The sequence below is a fragment of the Catharus ustulatus genome, chromosome 18 (genome assembly GCF_009819885.2).
Source record: "Catharus ustulatus isolate bCatUst1 chromosome 18, bCatUst1.pri.v2, whole genome shotgun sequence".
Lineage (NCBI taxonomy): Eukaryota > Metazoa > Chordata > Aves > Passeriformes > Turdidae > Catharus > Catharus ustulatus.
Window position 1 is genome coordinate 5,305,576 of NC_046238.1, and position 14,276 is coordinate 5,319,851.

General features: G+C 44.7%; 2 protein-coding genes across 3 annotated transcripts; one reads left to right on the forward strand and one right to left on the reverse strand.

Moving 5' to 3' along the window:
• The first annotated feature begins 259 nt into the window (after window positions 1-259).
• Window positions 260-6,937, forward strand: CCDC117 (coiled-coil domain containing 117). Of its 2 annotated transcripts, XM_033075841.1 has the most exons (6): window positions 260-333; window positions 438-736; window positions 1,321-1,371; window positions 1,720-1,953; window positions 3,320-3,457; window positions 3,988-6,937. In XM_033075841.1, exons 2-6 carry the CDS (start codon window positions 444-446, stop codon window positions 4,238-4,240), a joined length of 969 nt encoding a protein of 322 aa, XP_032931732.1. In that variant the 5' UTR covers window positions 260-333; window positions 438-443; the 3' UTR covers window positions 4,241-6,937. The 2 variants fall into 2 exon arrangements, with proteins under 2 accessions (XP_032931732.1, XP_032931733.1); XM_033075842.1 differs by lacking the exon at window positions 3,320-3,457 and having other exon boundaries at window positions 321-736.
• A 1,633-nt stretch (window positions 6,938-8,570) lies between these two features.
• XBP1 (X-box binding protein 1) lies at window positions 8,571-11,562 on the reverse strand. Its single transcript, XM_033075843.2, has 5 exons — window positions 11,274-11,562; window positions 11,095-11,191; window positions 10,885-11,019; window positions 10,243-10,406; window positions 8,571-9,563 (listed from the first exon to the last, which is right to left on the reverse strand). Exons 1-5 carry the CDS (start codon window positions 11,480-11,482, stop codon window positions 9,344-9,346), a joined length of 825 nt encoding a protein of 274 aa, XP_032931734.1. The 5' UTR covers window positions 11,483-11,562; the 3' UTR covers window positions 8,571-9,343.
• Window positions 11,563-14,276: the final 2,714 nt, after the last annotated feature.

Sequence of the window (14,276 nt, forward strand, 5' to 3'; positions counted from 1 at the left end):
CAACTCCCAGAAGCCCCGCAGCACCCAGTACTACAATTCCCAGAAGCCCCACAGCGCCCGGAACTACAACTCCCAGAGTTCCCACAGCGCCCGGGACTACAATTCCCAGCGGCCCTGCAGCACCCGGGACTACAATTCCCAGAAGCCCCACAGCAGCCAGGACTACAGTTCCCAGAGGCCCCACAAAGCCCGGGACTACAGTTCCCAGAGGCCCCACAGCGCCCGGGACTACAACTCCCACAGTGCCCGCGGGTCCTTATCCGATCGCGGCGAAAGACCTGGAAGGACCCGGGCTGTAGCGGCGGCCGCAGCCGCGGGCCCGGCTCGGCCCGGGTGAGCGCTGAGGGCGGACGCGGTTTCGCGCGGGGCTCTTCGGGCAGGGCCGGCGTGTCGCGCAGCGCGGATCGCGCCGTTGATGTGCGCTTTCTCCCCCGCAGCAGGAAATGGCAGCGTTAGGCAGATCCTGCCAGGGCATCCCGGCGGGCCCAGCCGTGGAGCTCCCCACAGCGCCGGCCGCTGCCCCGGACCGCCACGGCCCGCAGCCCTTCGCCGCCGGCCACGGCCGCCTGCAGCCACCCGGCATGGGCATGGCAGGGATCGGGAACGACGGCGTCGGTGGATCCTCCGGCCTCTGTCTGCAGAGCAGCTTCGACCTGGCCTCCCTGGCCGCGCTCGGCAGCCACCACGAGGGGCTGACGGTGGCCCCGGTGAGCTCCTTCACCCGGAGCCGCAGCCAGTAAGTGCCGGAGCTGTTCCTGCAGGGGAGGCTGGAGCTGTTCCCTGTGCTTTGGGGAGGCTGGGGGTTGTTTCCTTGCAGCAGTGTTGGACTGGTAGGAGATAAAAATTGTGTTGTGCTCGGCTAAGGACACTGACACTGGCTGGAAGGGGAAGAAGGAGCCTTTTAAGAGGCAAGAAAGGTGATCGAGTGCACCAGCGTCTTCGCATCCTTTGAAACTAATTTATTTTTTTCAGTATGTCCTTGTGATACAGAGTATTAAGAGACTCAAGCTGGGTCATGTGTTGCTCTTGAAGCATTTGAATTTTAGCAAAATTTGGTCTTATCCCTTGTGGAAAATTAAATAACGTAAAGGAGAAGAAATTAGCATGGAATTCTGTTCAGAAAACTGAGCAATTACTTTTGATTTCCTTTGGAATAAAGTGGTCATTTATTGCCCCAAACTTTTTTTCCCTTCACAGCTGGTGACATACTGTGACTTTTGATCTCAGATGTAATTTTAAAAGGGAGGAAAACATTGTTTGAAAATACCAGTGTAACCAGAAGATACGATTTGAATCTAAGTAACTGTTTTTCTTTTGTAGTGTCTCTGTGCGATGTGGAAAGAAGCATAAGCTAGAAGAAGAGGCAGAAGGGTAAATTAATTTGTCTTTTATAGCCTGAAAAATCCCAATTTGCTTTTTGTTTTGTAAAAGTTTTGAGCACATCTCACCTACAAACAGGAAGGAAATCTATAATTGTTTCCATTTGGAACTCTTCCCTTGAATTGCACTTGAGCCCAAATCCGTTTCTATTACCTTATTAATTGTGTGGCACTGATTTTCCTGAATAGGTACTCACATTTTACTAAGAGCAGTGTGGATTTATTTCCTTTGTTGAGGTTGCATTACCATAGTGTGTCAATGCTGCTGAAATGCACTTTCTGTATTATTTGTTCATGTAGAATGCTTTTTTGACAATTGTAAACTTACTTTGTTTCCTAGCTGTCCTGTGCGGAAGAAGAGACTGACAGGAGCCAAAAATTGCCCTTTGAATCCCAACTCTGAAGAATGGATTCTTTGTGCAGGTCAGCAGGCAGCTGGGGAGGTAGCAAGTCAGTATGGTGGCAGCGGTCCTGAAACTGCCATGTTAGAAAGTCCCTGTGAAGAAATGGATCAGACAATGGGGGAACAGCAATGCGAGGTTGCTCGCAGGAAACTTCAGGAAATTGAGGACAGGTAAATGCAGGGATTGAGTAGCCTGGCTTTGCTGAGCTTTCCCTTTTTTTGGTGGGCATTCAGGGGTAAATCTAGCACTTAGCAGTGTGATAACACTGCTGTAAGTCTGAGGTGAACCTTATGTTCAGATGATTTTATTTTAGGCTACATATGTCCTGTAACTGATCAGGCTGATCTGAAATTGAGAGTGCTAGAGCAGGAGATGCTGAGTAAATAACACCCTGCTCACAATCATAATGCAGCTTTAATATACCATAAAGGGGTTTAATGCTCTTCTGTAAGCATCCAGAGCTCAACTTCTAACATTTACCTGCTCAGGCTTGAGCTCAGCTTTTTTCAACCAACTGCAGCTTGTTCTGTGATTAATACTTAAAATAGATGTGGATTTGTCAGTGTAGAGAGTAGCATGAACCAGAGAGGTCTCTCTGCACATTGCAGTAAGGCTGAGATTCATCTTGCTGGTGGGGTGATGTGGGGTAATGGGGTGGCTGTAGACAGTCTGCTGTAGTAATTTAATAAATTTACTGTGCATTCTGGCCCTTGAAAGATTTCTGGGAATGGCATGTGTATGTATCAGTTGATTGCAGTTGAGCTGGTATTCCAAAATATCTAAAATGACCACTGCAGATGATTAAAAAAGCCAAAAGTTACAGAAATTTTAAAAAAAGATTTTTTTGTAGATTACTCCATAGGTGATGCATAAGGAAAAGCAAGGTACTGTTAGACTGTTATTTTTTTATGGGTAAATCAGAGCAGTGATCAGTCTCTATTATCTATGTCTGCTTTGGTCCTCCTGGATTGTTCCCTATTCTTCCCAGCTACTCTGATAAATTTTCTATAAAAGGTTTACCAAAACCAAAGGTTTTCCTTTGCTTCCATTTGGTCTAAGTGCTTCAACAATTTGTGCCAATTTAATCTCAAAAACTGGCACAACACTGTGAAAAGTGAAGCACTGTTTTCAGTACCTTTGCACTAATTCTCAAAGTCCAGTTTTGGGGCATTGAGCAGGTGAAGCAGCTGCATAGCTGAGACTCACTTGTGTAATGTGACTGAATCATACAGTTTCTGTGGAGGGAATTTATTTTCTCTCAGTGTATGCCTGCACTGACACTGCTGGGATAACACAGGGGTGACAAAGCTAGCTCAGGTACCAGGAGTGGCACTGCTGCTCCAGTGGCTTCTGTGATGAGTCCTTCTCAGGATATTTTGGCCCAAGAGAGACTCATGTTAACATGGCCCTGCTGCTTCTGGTACCCAGCCCAGGTCAGAGATCTGAGCACGTAGATGTGACTGTAGTCTGCAGTGGATGTTCCTGATAACAGTATGCTCAATAGTGTTTATCTCCCTCTTCCCCCTCCATTCCTAGGATAATTGATGAAGATGAGGAAGTTCATGCTGATGGAAATGTTAGCAATCTGCCCACTCTTATCCTGTCAGATACCCTTAAGAAAGGGATGAAGAGGGATTTTGGTGAAGTCCTGACAAAGAAAATAATAGAATCTATGTAAGTTCTGGAGGAAATCATGGTGCTATGTAGTGAACATGTGCAAATGAAAAGAGAGACCTCGTTTCATGTTTATGGAGATGTCCTTGGTTGCTGCATGATGCAGCCAACATTGTTTAACAGACCATTCATCTGGTTAAAAACAGGGAAAACTGTCCTCATGTAAAAAAGAAATAAGTGTTACTGTAGTGGTCATCAAGTGTCTGTTTTGTAACTACTCATTTCTAGAGTGAAATTTGTTGAGTGAACCAGCATAAGTTTTGGTTTTATGTATATGAGTTTTCAAAAAGAGAAGATCCTGAAGTGTGACCAAGAGTGGTCAAGTTTGGTGCAAAAAAGAGAGGAAATAAAGGGTTAGAACTAGAAATGATGGAACTAGTTAGGGAAGAGGAAATTTAATAGGGGGGAAAAAGGTATATATTTTCTGGAATATAGCTCCAGGCTAGCTCAAAGGATGACGATACAGATCTTCTGCATTTAATAGCTGCACTTGGAGAACTTAAATTTTACTGAAACTCCATCCCTTCTAGGAGCCGTCCTTCTATGGAGCTGGTGCTTTGGAAACCTCTTCCTGAATTTATGACAGATAAACTGAAGTCTGTTTCTGTTAAGAACTTCAAGCAGCAGAGTACAGAAGTGTGTCAAGCTAAGCAGCCAACACCAAGAGCTCCTTTTGACCCACAGACTGAAACGTTCCCTGCATCACAACAGACTGCCATGTCTCCAGATCCATATGCTAGTTTGGGAATATCTGGGTGTGCAGAAGAAGAAATGGAGTTATAGATGCCAGATTTTAGACTGGAAGTGGTGAGCTTCTGATGATTATTGTTGGTGTTTTTTGATTTTTTTTTTTCTGGTTTGATGTGTGAACCTGAAGTTATATTATTTGTTTTTTGTTTTCTTACTAACAGTCATAAGCACACCACAATAGGGTGACCAGGAAACACCCTAAGATTTCTGTGTTCCTATCTGTTAAATATTCTTACTTTTACTCAAAAGGTAATTCAGAGGCCTTTGGAACAGGGAAGTAGCTTTCCATCTTGCTTAGTGGTGAAATATCCTCTTAATTGCCCTTGGTAAAGTATAAAATACAAATATTGAATGTAACTGTGGTTTAGGCCACACCTTTCACTTACTGAGCCATTGAAACTGGTGCACATAATATGCTTGGCCATTTGGTTTAATTTGAGTTATAAAATGTAAAGAAAGAAATAACTTTAAATCTGGTCATGGAAAATCAACCCCTCTGGTAATACAGCTTTTCACACCAGCTTATCTGTTTGGACTTGATGTAAATTCAGATGTAGAAATTATACAATCCATGGGGTGGTAGGGAAGGAATATTACAGCTGAGCTTAAGTCTTTTGCTTTGTAGAAATTAAAGCCAGCATTTATAACTTGCAGTATACTGCCAACTTCAGTCATCTTTGGTTCATTGGCTTCTAAATTTTACTTGTGGGTTTTTAATGTTCCCCTCCCCAAACAATTCAAAGTTTAGAGAAAAGTGGTTCTGAGCAAAGAGATTCACATTTTACATTGTGTTGAGATTCTTTATATGTGTGGAGTTGGAAAATCAGTTGAAGATAGTGTAACTTCTGATTAAATGAATGGCATCCATTAATCTGGATAAACATGATAAGTAAGTCAGATAACAGGGAGCTGCTTGCTGCCATTAGGAGATTCAAATGCTGGATTATTATCTGTACCCAAGTCCCAGCATTTAGGTGGTGAAGTAAAGGAGATGCCTGTCTTTTTCCTGAGAGAATCTGGACATAAACTTTAAGCCACAGTATGTGCCAATACTATAGCATCACACTGTTTATACAGATGTATGCCAAAAGAATTTTCTGCCCTGTGCAGGGTGCCAAGGAAAGGAATCCACAATGAGCTATTGCTTGTACCTTTTCTCAATGCACAGCAGTTCTTTATGCTTAAGGTTCTCTAACTTGTTTAAGGGTTTTACCTTCTGTTCATAAGTCCTTGAGCTTTCTCAGATAGCTGAATTGAGGCTTTTCATAAGAAATCCCTTTCCCAGTAACAGGTTCTGTTCAGAGTTCTACACCCAAATGTGGTTTTGACATCTTGCTAACATAAAGGAGCGAGTACACAGTAATGCAGCTGCTCACGTAAGAAAATCTACTCCTCCTCTGCACAGCTAAGAGATAATCCTTCTGATAATATTCTTTACTGTTGAATAACCCATAGCTGAAAGTTTAAAATCAAGCTTATTTCCTTTTGGTTGTTCAAGATACCTGTTGGTTAAACCCTGTTTATCTTGCTGCTTTTGTTGAAGGTTGGTCTGAAATTCTCTGTCTCTTGATAAAACATTTCAGAGCTTCACTGAAAGCACTCCAACATTTTATTAGGTATTACTCTGGAAGCCAATATATACCTGTACCATTCTGGAAGGTTTATTAAGTTGAAGAACATGTGCAGCCTATCTTGCTATAATGCCTAATTCCATTTCAGGGTCTGCTATGAATCTCTTGCATGAACTGTGTAAAATTTCTTACGTATTATTAAGCTGCTGAACATGTTTAAAACCTACAGCCTCTGATGTGCTCCAGTGCTTGAGCAGAACATAAAGCAGTGCAGTTTGGAGAAGGCTGTAGTCACTGCAGGTAGAACAGGTGGGGCCTCCAAGTAAGAAACTGGTGTTCAGCTTGCTGGATTGTAGTGAAAGTTCAGAGTTGGAAGTATTTTAGGGGAAAGCTCTGAATCCTAAATAAACTGAAAAGAAAGGATGGAAATACCAAAAATGTGATGAAACCATCTCAGCAACACTAAAGTTGCAACAGAAGATGTAAAACAAACTGTAGGAGGCCTGAACACATCAAATGATGCAGTTGTTTTCCTCTTAAAAACACCAAATTGTGTATCAGATCTGCAGAATAAGCAGCTGCTGTAGATGGCTTTTAAGGATATTTTTTTCCCTGCTAGGTTTGTACCAAAGGTTGACTTTCAGAGGTGTCTTTCTTCTTAATTCAATGCCAGTAGGGCATCACTGACCTGTTACCTGCCATCTAAAACAAGAATATAGTGGTGCACTGTTGACAAAGATGGAGAAAAAGCTTTCTAAGAATTTTGCTTTGATAGAAAACGTTTGCTTTCATTTTTTCACAATGCATTTCTGCCCTTGTGATAGGAGACAGTGGGTTTGAGTTGCTTGATAGAAGAGTGGACTAGAGTGGGAACCAAGTGACAGGAGCACTGACCTACAGCAGTCACTTGGAGAGGGTGATTGGATGAGAGAGAAAGCTGTGGGCATTTACAGACTTCTGTATTTGTGAGTTTCATTTGTTGTTGTCTTCATTAAAAGACTTTTATTAATGCTGTTCACAGACAGGATGGCAAATGCGATGCAGTATTAGGAAAAACTTTATTTTGAAATATGGAAGATTTGATTCTGGTCTGTCTTCTCTTGGGACCAAATCACCCTTTGTATGTCAGTTTTCAATAAATTTTCTAAAATATTTTTTAGATGACTGTTTTATTCCTAGTAAGAGTGAAAAAACCTTGGCAGCCTACCTACAGTCCTGCAGCTGGACAGTGAAGAACTCTTCTGGCTTAAGATTTGAATTTAACAATGTTATGTCAAAAGCATGCCCCTTTTTTCCTCCACAGTATTCAGCAGGACAAGGAAAGGCAACAGCAGGGTAGAGTAAAACTGAAGCTGCCAGGAAGGAAGAGATGATTTAAGTTTGTCATGCCCCAAAGGCCTCTGACAAAGCAACAGAGGTACCAATAGGTGTTGGAAGAGTTTGGGTTTTCACGTTTCATTTTGCTTCAGAATAAAACTATTCAGAACTAAACAAGCTCAGTATTCTTGAAGTTAAGGAAAGTTTGAAGAGAGTTTTAAATTCAGATTTTAATAATTTTGTTGGAATGTATGATTTTGCTTTTTTGTGTACCTTCTTAATAGACTTGATTCTAGTAGAAAATATAGGAATTCTGAATGGTAGTAGGCTGCCAGCTGCCAAACAAGTAGTCTGTGGTTTTAGTGGAAGAGATCTCAGTAACTATTAACAGCTTGTTGTGGGACCTTCTCTCTCCTGTGCTTAACAAGGTTGAAATGTTAAGCACTTCCCATGTCCTTTCTTCAAAAGAGACCATGACACAGTTTTCCTTGGAGTTTTTACATGTTGAAAGGGCTTGCTCATGATTTCCAGGAGGGGTTGGTGCTCCATCAAAGGGTGCTAACAAAATATAATGCAAAACTACAGATCAAATCCTCACTTTTGTTTTTGGACTAGCAGCAATTTATTTGATACTCTTGCAGTCATCCCTATTTTCCACTTGAAAGTAAAGCAATTTATTCTTCTGCCTACTTGGATTTTCAACCTAAATTTGTTATACTGCACAGCTGTAGAGTCTTCACTTCTACCCACATTTCAGGTAGAATCCTTCATTATAAGCTAGGTTACTCAAGCTTGTAATCCAAAGCAGGCCTGTCACCTGGAATGTTACTGACTGAAACATCTCTGGGTTTTCTTTCGTCCCCACCCCATGTTATTTTTGTCAAAATAGAATGCAAAACATGAAATAGTACTGAAACCAATAGCAGCTGTGCCAACACCTGCAACAGCTCTTTTATTTTCAGTGTAAAATTTCTTCTGTCTCCCCAAGTGTTTTTAATATTGTGATAAATACTGGATACTAGAGCAAATGAATGTGGACAATGAAAACGTCCTGCTGTGGTATTTAAATTAGCTCCTGCTAAGTCCAGTTGATGCTTCAGGATATCCTGTGGTAATACAGAATCTGCAGCTCTTTTCAGACCCTGTCTGTCTTGCACTCACCACCTCCCCTCAGACTAAGAATTTTGGACAGCATTACTGGCCACCAGGGTGCCACCACTGCCCTGACTTTTGAGCATTCAGTCTTCAAGCTCCTGCCACCTGCCTACCTTAGAGGATGAAGGTTTTGCTCCAGCAGCTTTGGCCCTCACACAAACCCCTCTATCACATCCCAAAAGAGAACTACTGAAACATCCAGCTGCAGACACCTTATGAGCACTGCTCATCAATGCACTGTGGCAGGATAAGACAACTTAAATGCTCCAAGGCCCAGATATTCTCCCCTCCCCACTGAGTTCTAAAACAAAAAGCATCAGTGAGCTGCACTGCATTTTAATTGCACCAATACAGTTAAATATTAAATGGACAAAGCAACTCTACATAGCAAATGGAAAACAAGCATTTAGTGAAGCTGTAAGACTTAGAGACTATTAAGGTCTAGCCCAGTTGTCTATACATGGATATCCCACTTGAGTTTTTGGTGTTAAAATTTTAACCAGAAAACAAAACATTTTCAGGTTCACAGAGAATGAGCAAGTTACTGAGTAACAAACCTGCCTCTCTCTCCTAAGCAAACACTGACTGGGGGCAACCAGGGCAGGACAGGACACCCTGGGCTTTTTCATACCATCATGGGTAAAGATGACAAACACTTTTCTGAATGGACCAGATTTTCCCCACATACACCCCCAGAGGGGCATATGCTGATATCCTGCCAGGACAGTTATCCAAGGGGAGTTAACACTACCAGGTTAGACACTGATGAGTTGGGGAAAGAGTTCCTTGGCAAAGCTATCCTCCCACGCATGGTCAGCGCCAAGCGGAGACGATGTATCGCTGAAGGGAGACAGGGATCCTTCATACCCAGAGTCACTACAGCCATCCAACAGGTAGCTTGAGGCTTCAAGGCTATGACAAGAAGAGAGCAGATGAGAAATGCCCAGTTCAGGCATGAAGCTGTCTACAGGTTCCTTCTTCACAGACACTGGGACCTCAGGGACGGCCTTGTCTTCGGATGAAGAGAGATTTTCTTTCTCGATTTTCACTAGCATTTTGGTTTGGTTGGCCACTTGGACAGGAATCTCCACTACTAAGGGTTTTGTATACACATGATCAAACCGTATGAGTTCATTAATGGCTTCCAGCTTGGCTGATGGGGACCCCAAAGAAGGAGACAGGGTGGTTGGTAGGGAATTTGTTTCTCCAGAGATCTCTTCCTCCAGCTTTTCCAGGCACGTTGACTCTGAATCAGCATATCTGAGAAACATCTCTGGGTCCAGGCTGTCCAGAAAGCCCAATAGGAGATCAGACTGCAAAAGGAAAGACAGTTTTAGAAAGACAGTTCATTACTTTCACAGCCAAACACCAAATGTAGCATCTATTAAGCCCCCATGTGGAAGTTAACATACACTGACGCAATCACAGTTGTTTTAGCAAGAATATCAAACACACGGTTAAGGCAGTTACTTATCTTGCAGAAATCCACAGAATACACCAGGTTGGTAGGGACCACAGTAGGTCACATCTGGTCCAATTTCCCTGCTCAAGCAGTCATCACACAGCACATGGCACAGGACTGCACCAGATGGTTCTTGACTATCACCAGTGAGGGAGACCCCACACCCTTCTGGGAGATCTGTTCCAGGCATAGTAATTCTTTGCCTATAGCCTTTTTTTTTTTAAGGGTACTGGCAATCCCCAGAGAATTAAGGCTTAAGATTTACAGCCACTATTATAAGATCATTGAGATCTTGCACCCATAAAGTACAAAGGCTACACAAAGCCTAGACCAGAACCTGGCTTAGGCAGACCTGCACATGACCAAAGCTGTGGGGGCTGGATTTTTTAATGAACTCCTGTACTCACCGGACAAAGCCTAACACAGCTGTTCTGAGCCACAAATGTGGCATTCCAAGATATACAACACTACTCTTAAATCTATAGTGGTTCCTAATTTCATGGACAATTTGTGTAAGGCCAGATGCTCACCTCAGAGTCTGAAGAATCCCCGCCATCAGAATCCATGTGGAAGCTATCAGAAGTGGTGACTGCTGGGCCTGCACCTGCTGCAGAGGAACACGTAGTCTGAGTGCTGCGGACTCAGCGGACCCGGTCACCAATCTAATCTCATCCACCTGGGATTCCTTCACAACCTGTAGCAAGACAAAAAACAACCTCAGCCACTGCAAGTATTCTCACAGGCAGTACAATACATGATCTTGAATATCATAATTTTTCTGCAGAGGCTTCCAACACAAATTCTCTATTTGTTCATTCTGTAGGAACCTAAAGGTAAGAGAATCTCCGAAGTTAGCTGAAGCTTCCCTACACTTACATATTTATTTTGTTTAACACTTTTAAATTAACACCTGACCCTCTCTGAGACACACCTACGCGACTGTAACAATTTCTACCTCACTTCTACGACAAAAGATAGAAAACCAAACAAAACTGTCTTAAAACAGCCTGGAACTAGTCAACTTTCTACCTCTCACTTTACTAGTGGCACCCATTTCGACTTGGTACCTGCTGAGTTTCAGAAGAGCCTCCAAAAGGAGGACAAAGGTAAATCCCTGCCCACAGCACCGAGGTTGCCCAAGGCGGGGCGGACACGGCAGCAGCGCGGCTCACCTGGAACTCGTCACCTTCGTCCTCCTCCGTCTTCAGAGCGTCCAAACCCAGGCGGCAGCGGAGCTCCTGGTTCTCCCGCGCGAGGTTACACGTCCTTTCCCGCAACAGCTGGTTTTCCCGCAGCAGCTTCTGGTTCTGCAAAGAGCCGTGAGGCACAGACCGCCCCATTCCTCCCTCTCCTCCAGCCCCTCATCTCCCCCAGCCCCTTACCTCCTCCTCCAGCTCCACCACCTGCTGCTCCAGCTCTGTCATCCGCGCCTTCTTCCTGTCGCGGGCACTCTGGGCCGCCACGCGGTTCTTCAGCTTCCTGCGGGGCAGAGCGCCCGTCAGCGGGAGATCTTGTACCCATCGAGTACAGCCGCAGCCTTCCCACCGCTGCCCCCACTCACCTGCGCAGCGCCTTCTCCTCCGGGCTCAGATGTGTGAGCCGCTGCCGCTTGCGGGCCGGCTGCGTGGTCTCCATCCCGGTGAGGCTGGGGTCGGCTCCTGCCGGCAGGACAACGGACAGATGGCGGGCAGCCGCGGAGCCGGGAGCTTCGGCCGCTTTGCTAGGGATGAGGAGCAGCCGCGGGGCCGCGGCACCGGGCAGCGCTGCCATGGCGGCACGGGAAGAGAGCGGACACGCCGCCCGGCGTCACACAGCGGCCGACTGCGCACCGCGCCGCCCCGCCCGGATTTCTACCATCGTGGCTCTCGCTCATTGGCTGCGAGGCGTGACGTCACGGCCGCGAGAGCCTGTGATTGGCCCGAGGCCGCGAGCAAGGGGTGAAGCGAATTGCATCAGATAAGGGAGGGCTGCGGCCGGTGAAGCGCTGGCGAGGGGCGGGGCCTGCGAGGGGAGGATGGAGCCGTGAGGGGCCTGAGGGGCCTGAGGGGCGGCCATGCCTTCCCGGGCCGTGCCCGCCCGCGATGGCGGTCGCCGAAGCGGACCAGCTCCTTGAAGAGGCAGTGAGGTGTGCCTGGCCTGGCGATGCAGCTGAAGTCTCTCTCTGGTCTCCTTTCCGGAGCCGCTCTGTCCCAAGTAGTCACAAGCATAATCACGGGGAACACAAGTGCCACGAATGGAGCTGTAGCAGATGCCGTAAGAATGGGCTAAAAGTGGGCTAAGAAGACTAAAAAAGCAGCGAGGTTAGTGATTGATGAGTGTAAGTTGCAGGAAACCATGCAGAAATCGCCCAGCCTGTTCTGAGAAGCAGCAGTGCTGTGTGGGGAGCGAAGGGAGCTCCATCCTTCCGTGCTGTCCGACCAAAGAAACCACCCTGCCCTGTGGGCTGGTGTCGGATCGGACAGATCCAGCGTTCAGACAAACGTTTTGTGGTAGAAAGGCCAGAAATACTCTGCCCATGGGAATGCAGGTGTTCAGCCGTGCCCAGCCATGCAGGACATCGAGGCTGTTTGAGCGGCTCAGTGCCCGAAGCTTTCCAAGTTTCCACTTGTGACACTTGCCAACGACCCGAATAGTTTTGAAATGTCGAGACTTTGGCTGCTCACAATTATTTCTGAAAGCCATTTGTACATTGATTTTAAATTAGTTGAGATGTTGAACACTAAAGGAAAACATGAGCTTTGGAAGATCAAAGACGCTGGTGTGCTGGTTTGGCATTAATCCAGGACTGGAGTTCTGCCAGGCTTTCATGATACAGAGAACAAACTGCATTTGTAAGTTTGTGTTTGTTCTTTTCTTACGGACTGCAGCATGACATTGAGCTAAGGCTGAAAGTTCATCTTTCTACTTTGACACCTTTGTGAAAAATACGGCAATTTTTCGATAAGCCTTTTAATCAGAGTGCAAAAAATTGTTTGTTCTGGTCCTGCTAAGCCCCTTAGATGCTGGCCATTGAAAACTGCCTGCTTCTCTTTTGTGTGTCTCTTCTAGATTTGGACTCATGTTTCTTCTGTAATTCTAATTCCCAATTCAAAGTGCTGCTGTCTTCTACCAAAATGCAGGTTCAGTATTAATAACTACTTCAGATTTCAGACATCCATTTCAAGTAGCCCTTATTTGCAAGAAAAGTGTTGATTGGGGTGAACAGGGCTGCCTTATGTTGCTGATTTTTAATATTTACAGTTATACTGGGGAGATCTTATTTATCATGACATGATTTATCATAAAGATACCCAGATGTCTTGATACTATGACTGAAGAAAAATCTTAACCTTCTATCTACAGGTGATTTAATTTTCCTATTTAATTTTATGTGGAACCAGAGCCCACGTGAAGCACACTTCCTTTTGCAACAAACACTTGTGATCATGAATAAACCACAGAAGTGCAGGGACATGTGTGCAAGCAGTGGTGCCTGAGCTGCTTCACAGTGATGTGTAACCAACAAAAGTGGAAGCTGTCCTTGGCACTCGTGGTGTCCACTGTTACTGAACATAATAACAGCATCCATTAGCATGTCCAGTGTTGGCAGTAATAGCCAGCAAAAGAAGGGCATGACACCCTGCACTCTAGTCCTGTTGAATACTAAGACTAGCTCTGGTGCAGAATATATTTAGGCTCACAAATATTATGTTACTACTATTAGGGTATATAAAGTGTTTTATTAAATATATGGTTGAGTTATTGGGTAAAAGAGTGCCTAAGGAAAGGTCCATAAAGCTGGTCTTACACTGTGACACCCTTTCAGGGAGTTTTAACAAAAAGGCTTCAAGTTTGATTGTGATTTCCACTTTTTTTTTCCCCCTTCACTGTTTACACATTCCAGTCTTTGTATTTTTCTTTTTTTCAGTCACTGGGTTTAATCCTGTGATCCACGTGACTCAGGAATGCTTCTCACCCTGCCTTCATCCCACTGGGGGTTCAGCACTACCACCAAGGATGTGCCAATGAGGATACTGTTGGCTGTCCTGCCAGAAACCACATTAGTTCCTGCTGAAACAGCTTTATGTTTTATGTTCCAGGTGGCCAACCCACCAGAGGAAATAATTTTGTTTAACAAAGGTGGAGAGGCTTTGCACTTGTGTAATCTCAGAAACAGAGAAAGAAATGTGTGTTGAATGTTATCTACACATGAAAAAAGGGGGAATAGAGGAGGAAAGTAAAATGGAAGAGGGGGGCATAGAGAAAAGATTAACTTGCAATCATAATGTGAGAAAGAGCTTGCTTGCCAAATGTGTGTCTGAAAATACTTGGATGGTGGCCCAGGCCCCCAAGTTCTTGACAACAGCTGGAGTGTTCCCATACCTGTATCAATAGCTGATTAAATAAGAGAACCTGTTTTGCAGCCTAAAACAAGGTTATTCAAAACCTGTAAACTAATTTTACTTATTCTTAAATTTTGTTCTTACACACTGGGATTCAGGAGTGCATCTTTCCAAGTTTTAGTGCTCTCAGTCTCAGGGAATATGCACAATCTGTATCCTCTGGCTGCTGCAAGGAGCTGCCA

Excerpts from the sequence above, each read along its gene's own strand:
- CCDC117 (XM_033075841.1), top strand. The coding sequence starts at position 444 with ATGGCAGCGTTAGGCAGATCCTGCCAGGGCATCCCGGCGGGCCCAGCC. Across the intron at positions 1,954-3,319 it reads CTTCAGGAAATTGAGGACAG|GATAATTGATGAAGATGAGG; the intron begins GTAAATGCAGGG and ends CTCCATTCCTAG. Across the intron at positions 3,458-3,987 it reads AAGAAAATAATAGAATCTAT|GAGCCGTCCTTCTATGGAGC; the intron begins GTAAGTTCTGGA and ends CATCCCTTCTAG.
- XBP1 (XM_033075843.2), bottom strand. The coding sequence starts at position 11,482 with ATGGCAGCGCTGCCCGGTGCCGCGGCCCCGCGGCTGCTCCTCATCCCT. Across the intron at positions 11,020-11,094 it reads TGGTGGAGCTGGAGGAGGAG|AACCAGAAGCTGCTGCGGGA; the intron begins GTAAGGGGCTGG and ends GGCTCTTTGCAG. Across the intron at positions 10,407-10,884 it reads ACGAAGGTGACGAGTTCCAG|GTTGTGAAGGAATCCCAGGT; the intron begins GTGAGCCGCGCT and ends GTCTTGCTACAG.